Below are 12619 nucleotides of genomic sequence, written 5' to 3'. Positions count from 1 at the left end.
ATAAGGCCTTGTTCACCATCCCTCCATCATTCCCATGAGAACACTGTGAGATGGAATTTGGGTTTCATGATCATGCATGGCAGCAACCGTAGCGGTTGATTCTCCACCAAGGTTTACAAAGAGAGCCCTAGTTGGGGGCATGGTGTAGTTTAGAAAGGTTGCACTGCTTGATTGTTGGTGATTGGGCTAGCCAAAGAGTAGCCTGCCATCTTGGCAGGCATGATGGCATCAGTCTACTCTTCCATAGTCCTACAATTGGAGCAGCCTCAACAAAAATTGCACCAAAGAACAGTGAGGATACGGGATGATCTCTATCAAGAGGAAGATGTGGGAGATGCCATCACAAAATGTAAACTTTGGAGGACACCCTCCTCACAATGTTGGACTAGGTGGACAGTGGAGGCCATTCAAAGGAGATGTACAATATTTCCTGAGTAGGCAATTACTCATCAGTAGTCTCCTCGAGAGAAACCAAGTACTTCAACGAGACATTGCCTCTATTTGAGAGACCTAGGGAGCAACAGCTAGACTCACCATGTGTCAGCAAACTAATATGAGGGCACTAGGCTAGAGCTAGAGGCTATGGAGGCCATGCATGTGGAATACTTGTACCGTTTTCCAGGGATGCAACAAGGTGACACAATGACAAGTAAGTTCTTCCAAACCTGGTGTGACATGAAGTTGGGGGTAATAAACTTCACGCACCTCTTCACTTCCTGCTGCTTTCGAACTGACAGCCAAAGATATTTATCATTGAGAATGGGACATTAGAAAACAAACTTTTATGCCAAGATACCACACCATACTTTCCTCCCTCAGATGAGAATGAAGATGGTAACATCCCAAGTGATGTTGTAATCAAGCATAGGGAGAAGGAAAGGATCAGCAGAGGCCATAATCTCAGCGAGCCGTTTCTGCGCCAAAGAGAAGAGCGATACGTTGTTGAAAGAAGATCTTACGGCTCAACATGACATGAACTGATATATATCGAGGAGTTTGAAGGGGCTGATTAGGTCGAATGGGTAGATTCCGAGGAAACATTGCACCTCCTTCATAGACACCTTTACACTTAGCTCAAAACACTCTACGAACTGTCATTAGACACAGAGGCCTATAACTTTCAGTAGAGACATGATATCAGAGATTCAAGCACACAAAGAGATGCGCCTTGAGATGGGCTTCGCGCTGATATAAATTTCATTGAAAACAGACAGACGGTTGAAGAGATATGGACAGTTTACTGGAAGGGGGGTAAAACTGTCATGAAAACAGACTGTCAAACACAGAGACTCATAACATTTTGCAGCAGTATCTGATTCAAGATCTAAGTACATTGATACATGCGCCTTAAAGAGAGCTTCGCGCTGATATATGTTTCGTAAGAAACAGAGCAACGGCCAAAAAGTTATGGACAGTTTACTAGACGGGGGTAAAAACTGTCATGAAAATAGACTGTCAGACACAGAGACTCATAACTTTTTGCAGTAGTATCTGATTCAAGATCTGATCACATATAAACATGCGCCTTGAAGAGGGCTTTGCGCTGATATAAATTTCATTACAATCGGACTACCGAGCAGAAAGTTATGAGCAAAACACTAACAGGGGGTCAAACTGTCATGAAAACTACCCTCCACCCAGGCTAATTTCGCCTGAGCAGGATGCTCCCTCAAAACTCCACCTTTATCAACGATCCACCCCTCATAGATTTCGCCTAGAAGAGGGGAAGAAGTTTGCATGGTTGCTCCGGAAACAGATGGACCATGTGTGCACAGTGAGCAGCCGAATAGAAAGAACTTTTAAGGCTTTGAAAGAAAGAAAAGGGAAGAGACACTCAAGAGAGAGAGAACCTGAAGTGACCTTCATTACAAATAGAGTGAGAATCCACTCCAACACTACAAACACAAGGGAGAAGAAGAGGTTTCATACATACAAGAGGGAGCGGAAGCTCCAAGACTACTCATAGAGAGAGAATAAACTAGAGAGAGATGGACTCAAGAGTCTACATGAGAGAATATCTACAAGAGGGAGAGAAGGCTCATGGAAGAGGCTTGGGGAGACTAGAGCTACAGCAACATGAGACCTAATGGTGGAAGAGATTGATGAACAAGGGAGAGGAGGGCTCCTTTTATAGAGATTTTGTTACCCTCCTTCACCCATTTACAATTGCTGCCTGTAGATTCCTTTCCCCATCAATCACATAAGCACATATGTCACCATCCATGTCCTTTTTGGCTACTCTTGCCATGTGTCCCATCAAAAGATGCTCAAGACTCTTAAAATATTGAGAAAGTCAAGAGTCTCCTCACATGGAGCCCATAGGGACCCTCTCTTTTCCACATGTCCACATCCTCCTTATTCCACATAGGAGTTCTAGAAGGATTCCTCTTGACTTCACACTCCTCCACATGCTTTCCACACACTTGGCATGTGGCCTCTCTTATATTATTGGAACACATGGACATGAGCCCACCTCTTTATATGACTCACTCTTCCTATTTTCTAAAAAACTCCACAATATCCCATACACAAATAACTCTCACCCCATACCAAGGTATTTATAATTCATACCTATGGTATTTATAATGAGCCATTCCACTCATCCTCTCCATCCCATACAATATCATAGAAAATAGAAATAAGTGAGAGCCGCTAGGCTATCACTTGATACTCAAACCCTTATCAAACATAGAGAAAAACAATATCAATGCCAAGTTAAAAATATCAATTTTTGGCGTCACATCTTTTGCGCCAAGTTAAAAATATCCACATAGAGGCTATGGAGGCCATGCATATGGAATACTTGTACCGTTTCTCAGGGATGCAACAAGGTGACACAATGACAAGTAAGTTCTTCCAAACCTGGTGTGACATGAAGTTAGGGGTAATAAACTTCACGCACCTCTTCACTTCCTGCTGCTTTCGAACTGACAGCCAAAGATATTTATCATTGAGAATGGGACATTAGAAAACAAACTTTTATGCCAAGATACCACACCATACTTTCCTCTCTCAGATGAGAATGAAGATGGTAACATCCCAAGTGATGTTGTAATCAAGCATAGGGAGAAGGAAAGGATCAGAGGAGGTCATAATCTCAGCGAGCCGGTCTGCGTCAAAGAGAAGAGCGATACGTTGTTGAAAGAAGATCTTACGGCTCAACATGACATGAACTGATATATATCGAGGAGTTTGAAGGGGCTGATTAGGTCGGATGGGTAGATTCCGAGGAAACATTGCACCTCCTTCATAGACACCTTTACACTTAGCTCAAAACACTCTACGAACTATCATTAGACACAGAGGCCTATAACTTTCAGTAGAGACATGATATCAGAGATTCAAGCACACAAAGAGATGCGCCTTGAGATGGGCTTCACGCCGATATAAGTTTCATTGAAAATAGACAGACGGTTGAAGAGATATGGACAGTTTACTGGAAGGGGGGTAAAACTGTCATGAAAACAGACTGTCAAACACAGAGACTCATAACATTTTGCAGCAGTATCTGATTCAAGATCTAAGTACGTAGATACATGCGCCTTAAAGAGAGCTTCGCGCTGATATATGTTTCGTAAGAAAGAGAGCAGCGGCCAAAAAGTTATGGACAGTTTACTAGACGGGGGTAAAAACTGTCATGAAAACAGACTGTCAGACACAGAGACTCATAACTTTTTGCAGTAGTATCTGATTCAAGATCTGATCACATATAAACATGCGCCTTGAAGAGGGCTTCGCGCTGATATAAATTTCATTACAATCGGACTACCGAGCAGAAAGTTATGAGCAAAACACTAACAGGGGGTCAAACTGTCATGAAAACTACCCTCCACCCAGGCTAATTTCGCCTGAGCAGGATGCTCCCTCAAAACTCCACCTTCATCAACGATCCACCCCTCATAGATTTCGCCTAGAAGAGGGGAAGAAGTTTGCATGGTGGCTCCGGAAACAGATGGACCATGTGTGCACAGTGAGCAGCCGAATAGAAAGAACTTTTAAGGCTTTGAAAGAAAGAAAAGGGAAGAGACATTCAAGAGAGAGAGAACCTGAAGTGACCTTCATTACAAATAGAGTGAGAATCCACTCCAACACTACAAACACAAGGGAGAAGAAGAGGTTTCATACATACAAGAGGGAGCGGAAGCCTGCCTAAATCATCAAGGATGCAACTCAAGCATTCATAGAAGAAGGCAAGCCCAAACTATACTATCACTTTGGAGAATGTGGAGATGATTGTCTCCTCTACAAAAGGTTGTTTTCAAGCCATGGAGCATATGCCCTAGGCAGAGGCTTCTTGAAAGAGGTTTTCCCTCAGTAGTCACCCAACCCATGATGAGCAAGCTGGAGGCTCCTTTTACATATCATGATATGCTTGAAGCCTAGAAGGCCCTTCCACTACATGCTCGAGAGAGGATGGACTTTCGCAATTCTTCTTTCGGTAATATTGAGACTTGATGGGCATACTACTCTCCTAACCATTTTAGGAGACTTTTGATTCAGGATAGATGCCTTCTTCCCTTTTCCATAGTTGGATATGCTTGATCCCTTGGGGGATGGCAAAGCTGTGAGTCGATCAAGCTCTTCAACACAGCCTACAAGTTCAGCATGCGCCCACGTCCCCTCTCCCCCGACATCATCCAAGACACACATAGTCTTTGTTTAGAAGCAAAACATTATGGATAACATTTTCACCTTCTGGAAGGACTCTGGAAGGACACTGGGTAGGCTCGGTACGTGTTTCAGCCCCTTGTAATCCTTCTCTTGGATTTCAAGAAGGAATATGATAGGTGGATTGGGCCTTTCTCAAAGGAACCATGAAAAGACTAGTATACTCCAGACAATGGATCAGTGCACCCTTGGGGCTATATGCAGGCTGCTCCAATTAGCTACTCATTGCACATAAAAGGTGCATGGGTCAACTTAGATATGCAATACTCCTTTCTTTGGCAAGCTTAAATGGCACACAAGACACCGAGCTTGGCAATCAATGACCTTGTCCCATTCTGAGGGAGGATTGGTGATCACGACCAAAACATATAGAGTAGAGCCTTTGGGCAAGGCAAGCTTATCATGTGAGGCCTCAATCCAAGTTTGAAGTCATGGAAGCTCCTTCTAGAGGGGGACCTACTTGAAATACCCTGAAGATGGAGGGCTCCCAATGATGCGAGTTTGATGAGGGTGTGAGGCATCCCTGCAATGTCTAGAGGAGATCAAGTGTTACTAAAATTTTGCACCTCAAGGTCTAAGATTCAAAGGGTTTCGTGTTAAGATCCAAGAAGCACATTGCTTGGCCACAGTGCGCCCCACCCGGTCCATGGGGATCTAACATAGCAGCCAGAGGAGCCCCTCATAGCTCTAGTGCATATGGGGGAGGGGACAACAGATTTTGAGGATATAGAGGGTGCCCATTCCAGAGGCCCAGAGAGAGAGAGAGTTTGTGATGGGAGAATGAGGACATCCTAGAGGCTCCCTAGTCAGGATTATTCTCTAGGATTAGAGTCCCTCTTTGCATCAACTACATTGCCTATCATGAAAGACAGTGCAAGGATGGGATATTGCAGGATATGCCCTCACTAGTCTTTTCTAATACATGACTTGATAGGACTTACCACAGCTAGAGAGACCCCTTGCTGCTCTCAAGGACCCCTCAAACGATTAGGCACTTGCTCTGCTATAATGGCAGAAGATAAGAGTGGGTGGGAGACTGGGTAAGCACCGATTCATTTATCCAAATTCTTTGAGAGATGAGTATGAGTATGTCCAATGTAGGCTTTGGTTGTGGGAAGGCCAACCCTTGAGAGAGAAATAGCAGGAGCCACAGAAGTGGTTCTGGCTCGACCAAGCAAAGCAATCTGTCAGGATTGTGTTCATTTTGCATATCACCCACATTGACCAACCCAACTAACCAATTCCCTTTGGAACCCCCAACATAAGAGATACTGCAAGGTTCTCAGTAGGTTTTGGCGGCTTTGGGCCAGCCTCAGGCTACGAAAGATTTCAGTCCATTTAGCTAGTGATGCATGTTCCCATTAGCCTTTGGCTGGAGCAGATGACTAGTCTCCCATTGCTTGTGAAGTTGTCCTTCAACGCAAGGGATCTGCAGTGCTGGCTGAGGATCATTTCACGAAGGCGTCACATCAGCCATGTGTTCACCTGGGGGATGTGTTACAACCCAAAAAAGTGCACACAACAGATAAAATGGAGGTAAGATCGAAATAAACAAAATCAAATAAAGGCAAGAAAAACATAATAAAAGAAGAGAGCAAGAAACAAGCAAAAACAGATATAGAAAAGGAATAGAAACAATAACAAATAATTATCAACAGTCTGCAGACATGTGGTCCACAAGAGAGGATAGAACCACCAGGAAGTGTGCAGTTGAGAACACTAGCTGGCAGTGATGGGTGAGAGGGCAGAGGGATGGCAGATAGCGGGGGTTGGAGAGGAGCCAAGTGGCCAGAGCATTGCAGATCCAATCCATGATTTTACAACCTACAAAGTCTGTATTATTTGAGGACTTGACAAACCTTTTACTCAGCGGGAGCTGACCACTGACTGGAAAAAGAGTGAGATACTGAGATTTGTAAGACTTTGTGGCAGAACACTGAATTAAAACAGAGGATCTGCAGGACAGGTACTCCGCACAATGCTTACTTGAACAATTTTCTGGATGGACTATGGTGTCCTTTCAACTGCTATTGATAAAAAAGGAACCCCTCAGGGAATACAAGGTTTTTATGTGGATCGTGTGATTTATATAAATTTCATACTTTGTGCCATTATATTCAAACCAAAATGGAATAGGTACCATCACTTGACATTTTCCAATTTATATCTTTGTAACCGCAAAAGGGAAGTCTGTAATAAGAATAAAAACCATTTGAAATTTGATAAAGCACATTGGCAATCGAGGCTCACCGATCATGACCGTTCTGCTATTGCCTCCAAGGGAGTCCTGAGAGCAGGGAAAGCAGGTGTGATGAAAAGGAGAGTTCCATTTCAGAATATCTGAAAAGAGTTATCTATGAAATTTGATGAACCAATAATACCTGCAAGAGTCTAGTTAGTTTACTATCACGATAAGGAACATGACCACCATCTTTGCGCTTCTTCTCATCTCCAAGGGCACTTATAACATTGCCAAGTGCCAACAAGCCTTTGTTAATATGCACACCTGAAGATTTAGTTTTAAAAAAGTGAGTTAGAGCATGCTAATCAAGCAAAAGAATCTATATGTGAATTTCATAAACTCCTTAAAATACCTTCTTTGAAGCGAAGCCCATCAGCTCCAGTACGTTTAACTCTCTCGGATCCAGCCAGGTCTACTAAATGCAGCTTTGCACATAAAGAGTCTTCACTACCATTATCAAGGAATAAACAATTGCCGTTGAGAAGAAGATCTGATTTTTTCCGTTGTTGCAAAGTGATTGTCAGGATAGCATGTGATCGACTACAGATACAAAATAATGATATTATTGTAAGCATACACTGCCACAAACTCATACACCTTGTGTTACACATAGACCTCTCAAACATGTGTGGAATCTTCACTTCACAAGAGTCCACATGAAAATGCTTCAGATCTCCACAATACATAGTGTAGACTACACACTATGTCATATTAATAAAGATATATGCACATTAACATTTATACATTTAAACAAAAAATATAATTGCGTTTATGTATTCAAACAACTAAAATAATTACATTGAAACCTATCACACTTTTGACAGCATGCTTGGCAGCATATATGATAACAGTCTATGGAAAATATGAGTCATACCTGGAGTGTGAATTCATATTAGTGCTTGCAGTTGCACGAGAAAGAGAGCCCTGCTCTAACAGTGCTGCCATTTCATGAAGGCTATTCACGCTAACATCTGTCACACCTGTAAGAGTTATTTCTCCATGTGTAGTTTCACGTATCTGTATAGGGTGCCTTGTGGGAGTTAAGGGCCTCGTACCAAAACCCACGTACATTTCTGGTCGAGTAGCAGTTAAGGGATTTGAATCTAATAGGTCATGTACTTCTTCCTTCACAATCTGCAAAGAAAGTAATCATAAATGAGCCACATGCATGATAATCATATATAGTACGGAAACGAGTCTTTACTAGCATCATCCTCTCAATGACTGAACAAGAAGAAAAAATGGAAGGGTACAAAGATAAACTGAATTAAGATAATACATGAAATATAGCAAACATAAAATTAGACATTTTCATCACCGTAAAAAAGGACATGTATGCTCCCTGATCACCTTAATTAGGTAAAAAGCTAATCAACCGACATAAGAAACACTTAACTTTTTGATGATGTAACTAGTCTACTTAATTCTTATGTGCATAGCATAGAGAAAAGCACATCCTTCAGGCTTGGCATCTCAGAAAGAATACACTATTCTGAGCTCCCCTCACAAAACAAAGAGAAAGACATTTCCATTATTCAGGACGAATGGATGACAAATACCACTCAAAATATTACAGGTTTGCCTGGCTCTTTTGACAGGGCCTCAGGTATTTTTTGAGGGCCAGGTCTCTTCTTGAGCTTTCATGGTTTTGTGGAGTTTTATTGGCTTGACACTACTACTGCCTCTAAGTACTGACCTCCACCGTCATCAGTGGACATGCATTGGGAGATTGCTGCTATCATTGTTTCCTAGCACACTTGAAGGTCCAGATGTGCAGAGCTCTGCCTTGGACAACACCCTGCTCTTACCATGGCTAGCGTCGAACAGATATTGTACACACCTTAGTTGCCATTTGGTCTAGGATGCAGGCTTCTTTAAGATTTCTTCAGCCAGGAGAACACTTTTTCTTGGACAGTGGAGAGGCATTCCTTCCTTCTCCGAGCCTCTTGTTGGCTTGGTGTGGCACTTTCAGCCATAGTCTCGATTCCTTTTAGGATTTGCATATCCTTAGATATTTTCAGTGGCACTTACTACTTTACTCATGCTTTGCATGGCGTATCTATGCCTTGAGTTCCTTGCTCTTGGCCATTTCTTTCATACTTCATAGAAGTCTTTTTCAGGAAAAGGGAAAAAACTTACTACAGAGAGGACTCTAGCTTGCAATAACCAATATGATCAAATAGAAGACCAGATGGAACCTCTACTACACATTGGAGAAAACCCCAACTGCTCCACAATTATCCAAAGGAAGAATGGAAAATTTTCAATGCAACAATGAGAAAGGAGAGCTCTATCTTTAGTTGTAGACACTCAACCCAAAAAAGATCACAATCCCTGGTCAGATTGTACAGATAGGATGCTAGCAAATGCATGTTGGGACAAATCAAGGCAGACCCACGATAGCAAACATTATACGAGTGTTTGACTTTGTAAGAAAGTGCTACTAGGGTGATTGATCTAACTCTCCCTTGTCACATAGTTGCCGTCGGTGACCTCAAAAGCGCCCTTTTCCAATAATACCAAAGAGCAATATTATTAGCGGACAAGCCTGGTAGAGAGTGCATGATGAGTCTAGTGGATTGATCCAATGAAGACATGGCTGGTCCATCTAGTTCGCTAAGAGTGACCTTGGAGCATAAATATCTTTGCGCACCACACCATATTCCAAAGCCAATGTCCTCAAACAACAACTAACTGATCTCGAATTGCATGCTTAAGAATAGGTGGTGTATCACAAGGAGGAGGACCATTTGGAATGGAGGAAACGTTATCTTGTAACATGATTGTCTCATGAAGACATAAATTCAAAAAAGGTGGAACACTAGCTATTGGGAAATAAATTCAAAAAAGGTGGAACACTAGGAGAGAAAAATGAATGCAGTGATAAGTTTTCTGTCCATTCTTAGCAGAGATTTATATGGAAAAAGTGTGTTTTTTTTTCCCTAGAGGAAAGTACCATCTATTACAATGTAAAAGTAATACTGCCCTGCAGCATACTTCATGAGGTCCCAACTCTACGGTAGCTGCGAAGTAGGTGCCGACAACCAGTGCAGAGAACTACAGAACCAACAGATTCTCTATCCATCACATGTAGGCGATGCCTATAGGCCAAGCCTTACAGAAATGCTTCCACCTCTCAATGGTCTTTTTGGAACCATCTATACCTTGCTCTCAAACAGCATGCAAGATGTAGATAAGCTGGACAAGGGTGGCAATTGGAAAAACCCGTGCCACCATCCCCACGTTGCAATGCACAAACTAGATGTTCTAGGCAGTGATGCTGAACACTGTCTCCCAAATGCATCCCTCCAGCAATAAATAGAGGAAAGCACCAAATATAGGATCTCTTGGCTCATGCTCCCCATCCACACCAAATAGACTGGGAAGATTATATCTATGGAAAAGGTGTGCCGCACCTCTGTAAGCTAGGCTGTCATATTCCACATGAATATCCATTGACCCACTGCATCCTCGCGACAATCTTGAGGGAGCACTACTGAATCCTCATGTTTTTAGTCTCATAGACCCTTTGGTAGTTTGCAGACTTTATGCATTGCAATAGACCCTTTGGTCTTTTGGAGGTCTTGAAGCAATAGGATCTGACCTAAAGATGATTGTGCACTGCTCGCTCCATCCACTTATCTCATTGTATCTGGTTTTTTAATATCATAGATGATGGATGCCGGTAGGATACCTCACATGGCATTGGAAGCTACACAAACCACTGGATGGTACCAAGATGGGATGAGATGGACGGAATTATGGGGTATAACAGCTGCTGATATACCAGAGGATGCATGTGAGATCAGGGGGATAGTGATAAAGGAGATGCTACAAAAATTATGGCAAAACCCAGGGGCAAAAATGCAGTTTTACAGATAGGAAATTAATACAATGTACACCCACGTCTTATGAGTACATGCTGCTCATTTTCCACCTCCTTTGTGGGGCAGATTTTGCATATTCTTTCTTCTCTTGATACCCTAGGTCTTGCCCACCTTCCCTTCTCCACTATAATAGATGCCTTATAAACGTTGATATGTCATCTTCCCCAAGGTATTTTTGCATCGATCTCAAGGAGAAGATACCACAAGTAGAATGGGATCCAGATGCAGCTCCACCGACACCACAGCTGGTCTTTAAAGTGCAGGAAATGGTCACTACTCAGGTGAAACCGATCAAGCAAGAGATGGCTACTGATGCAAACAACAAAGTAAACAAAACTGATCTTTATAAGGAAGTGAAGAGAAGGAATCTAGAGAAACAAACAAATTGATCTTATGCGTGGGACAGTTACCATCTGGCTGCCTTATTACGCAGCAATTCACAGAAGATAAAATCAACTATCTCAAGGAGAAGATACCACAAGTGGAATGGGATCCAGATGATATCTGGAATATCCAGCAAAAGGGCACAGATACAAATCTCTATCAGTGACAAGGCAGCAAGGATCAAGATTCTTCAACAAATACATAAGCTGAAGGGCACGAGGATATGGATATCCGAGGAGCTCACTCTCCGACTCAGCTCAAACAAAGAGCTACTGAACTTATCAAAGTGAAAGAAGACAAGAAGGACAAGCATTGATTAGAGAGTTCAAATCTAAGCCCAAAGACTCTTAGCCTTCACCTGATGTACTAAGGACACAATATGATAGCATTAGAATATATGATTTATAATAACTTTGAGTTGCTTTATGCACTCTCTAGGAGTTGCCTTGTGCACTCCCCCTCTCCTTAGAGATGTAATCGCTTTCTTTTTTATGTGTAGCTTAGTCTCATAGGCCTGTGAGGCCTTCTGCAAATGCTATAACTCTCTCTCGTTTCTCAGGTAGTCGGTGAGGGAGAGATCCAGAGCCAGCGACACAACATACCTGACCAAGTTAGGATGCACAGATCACACTTAGAGACATCCCTTCCATGTCCAGACTGGGGGCGCGACCTATAGGAGTTACCACAAACACAGAGCCACAGCTAGGAGACTATGCCGGACCACCCCCATAGATAGCCGCCAGCGACTCTATGGAAGGATAGAAATCATAGAGTCTTTGGAGATTCCACTTTTTCCAAGTTTCACTATTTCTCGATGTCGCTCAGGCAATCTTTTTATGTGTGTCCCAGTGCTGGTCAGACAGATTCCTCTATCTACTTGTCTTATATTGAAATCTTATGATGTTTGCAATGGCATGTTCCCTCTTCGGAACTGCTTCTTGTAATATAAACAAATATTGATGCCACCCAAAAATATATGTGTGTGTGTGCGCATGCGCGCGCTTCCCATTCTGGGGAAGCCATTGTGTAATATAAAGCATAACAAATTCCACCCAAAAAAGAGTGTGTGCGTGTGTGTGTGTGTAGGAAGCCCTTGCTCCAGCCCTCCCATGAGCTCCTTAGCCTCCTCAGACAAGCCCGTCTGCCTCAGCTACCTATTGCTCCAAATCAGCAATCCAAAACAGCTGTTTGGCGTCATTTCCCTACCGTACAAGCCTACCATAGCTCCATACAATTCCGTATAGGTGTACGGACCTGTACGAACATTTTCGCCCTGTTCAAACTGCTGCTGCCAGCTCGTTTCTTGCTCCTAGGTTGCTATTGTACCGGGTTTGCTTACGGGCTGCTTCTAAACCCTGGTTCTAAGGGTTCTCTCTTCCTCCTTTCTCTCCTTTTTGGTTCCTGGGTCTTGTGTACTCTTTCCATCGCCAGAACTTCT

General features: G+C 42.8%; 1 protein-coding gene across 1 annotated transcript in view; it reads right to left on the bottom strand.

The window, feature by feature from the left end:
• Positions 1-12619, bottom strand: part of LOC147884262 (kinesin-like protein KIN-4A) — a 51433-nt gene that overhangs the window by 22096 nt on the left and 16718 nt on the right. The window contains exons 4-7 of the mRNA XM_087398072.1: positions 7785-8044; positions 7263-7450; positions 7050-7174; positions 6919-6955 (exon numbers count right to left, since the gene is read on the bottom strand). Coding sequence (XP_087254198.1) covers positions 6919-6955; positions 7050-7174; positions 7263-7450; positions 7785-8044 — 610 coding nt within the window. The remainder of the gene's footprint in view (positions 1-6918; positions 6956-7049; positions 7175-7262; positions 7451-7784; positions 8045-12619) is intronic.

This window comes from Dipteris shenzhenensis, chromosome 27 (assembly GCF_047967505.1).
Source record: "Dipteris shenzhenensis isolate YYH24624 ecotype China chromosome 27, Dip_SZ_1.0, whole genome shotgun sequence".
In the NCBI taxonomy this organism is placed as follows: domain Eukaryota; kingdom Viridiplantae; phylum Streptophyta; class Polypodiopsida; order Gleicheniales; family Dipteridaceae; genus Dipteris; species Dipteris shenzhenensis.
This window is presented reverse-complemented; position numbering and strand designations above follow the sequence as displayed.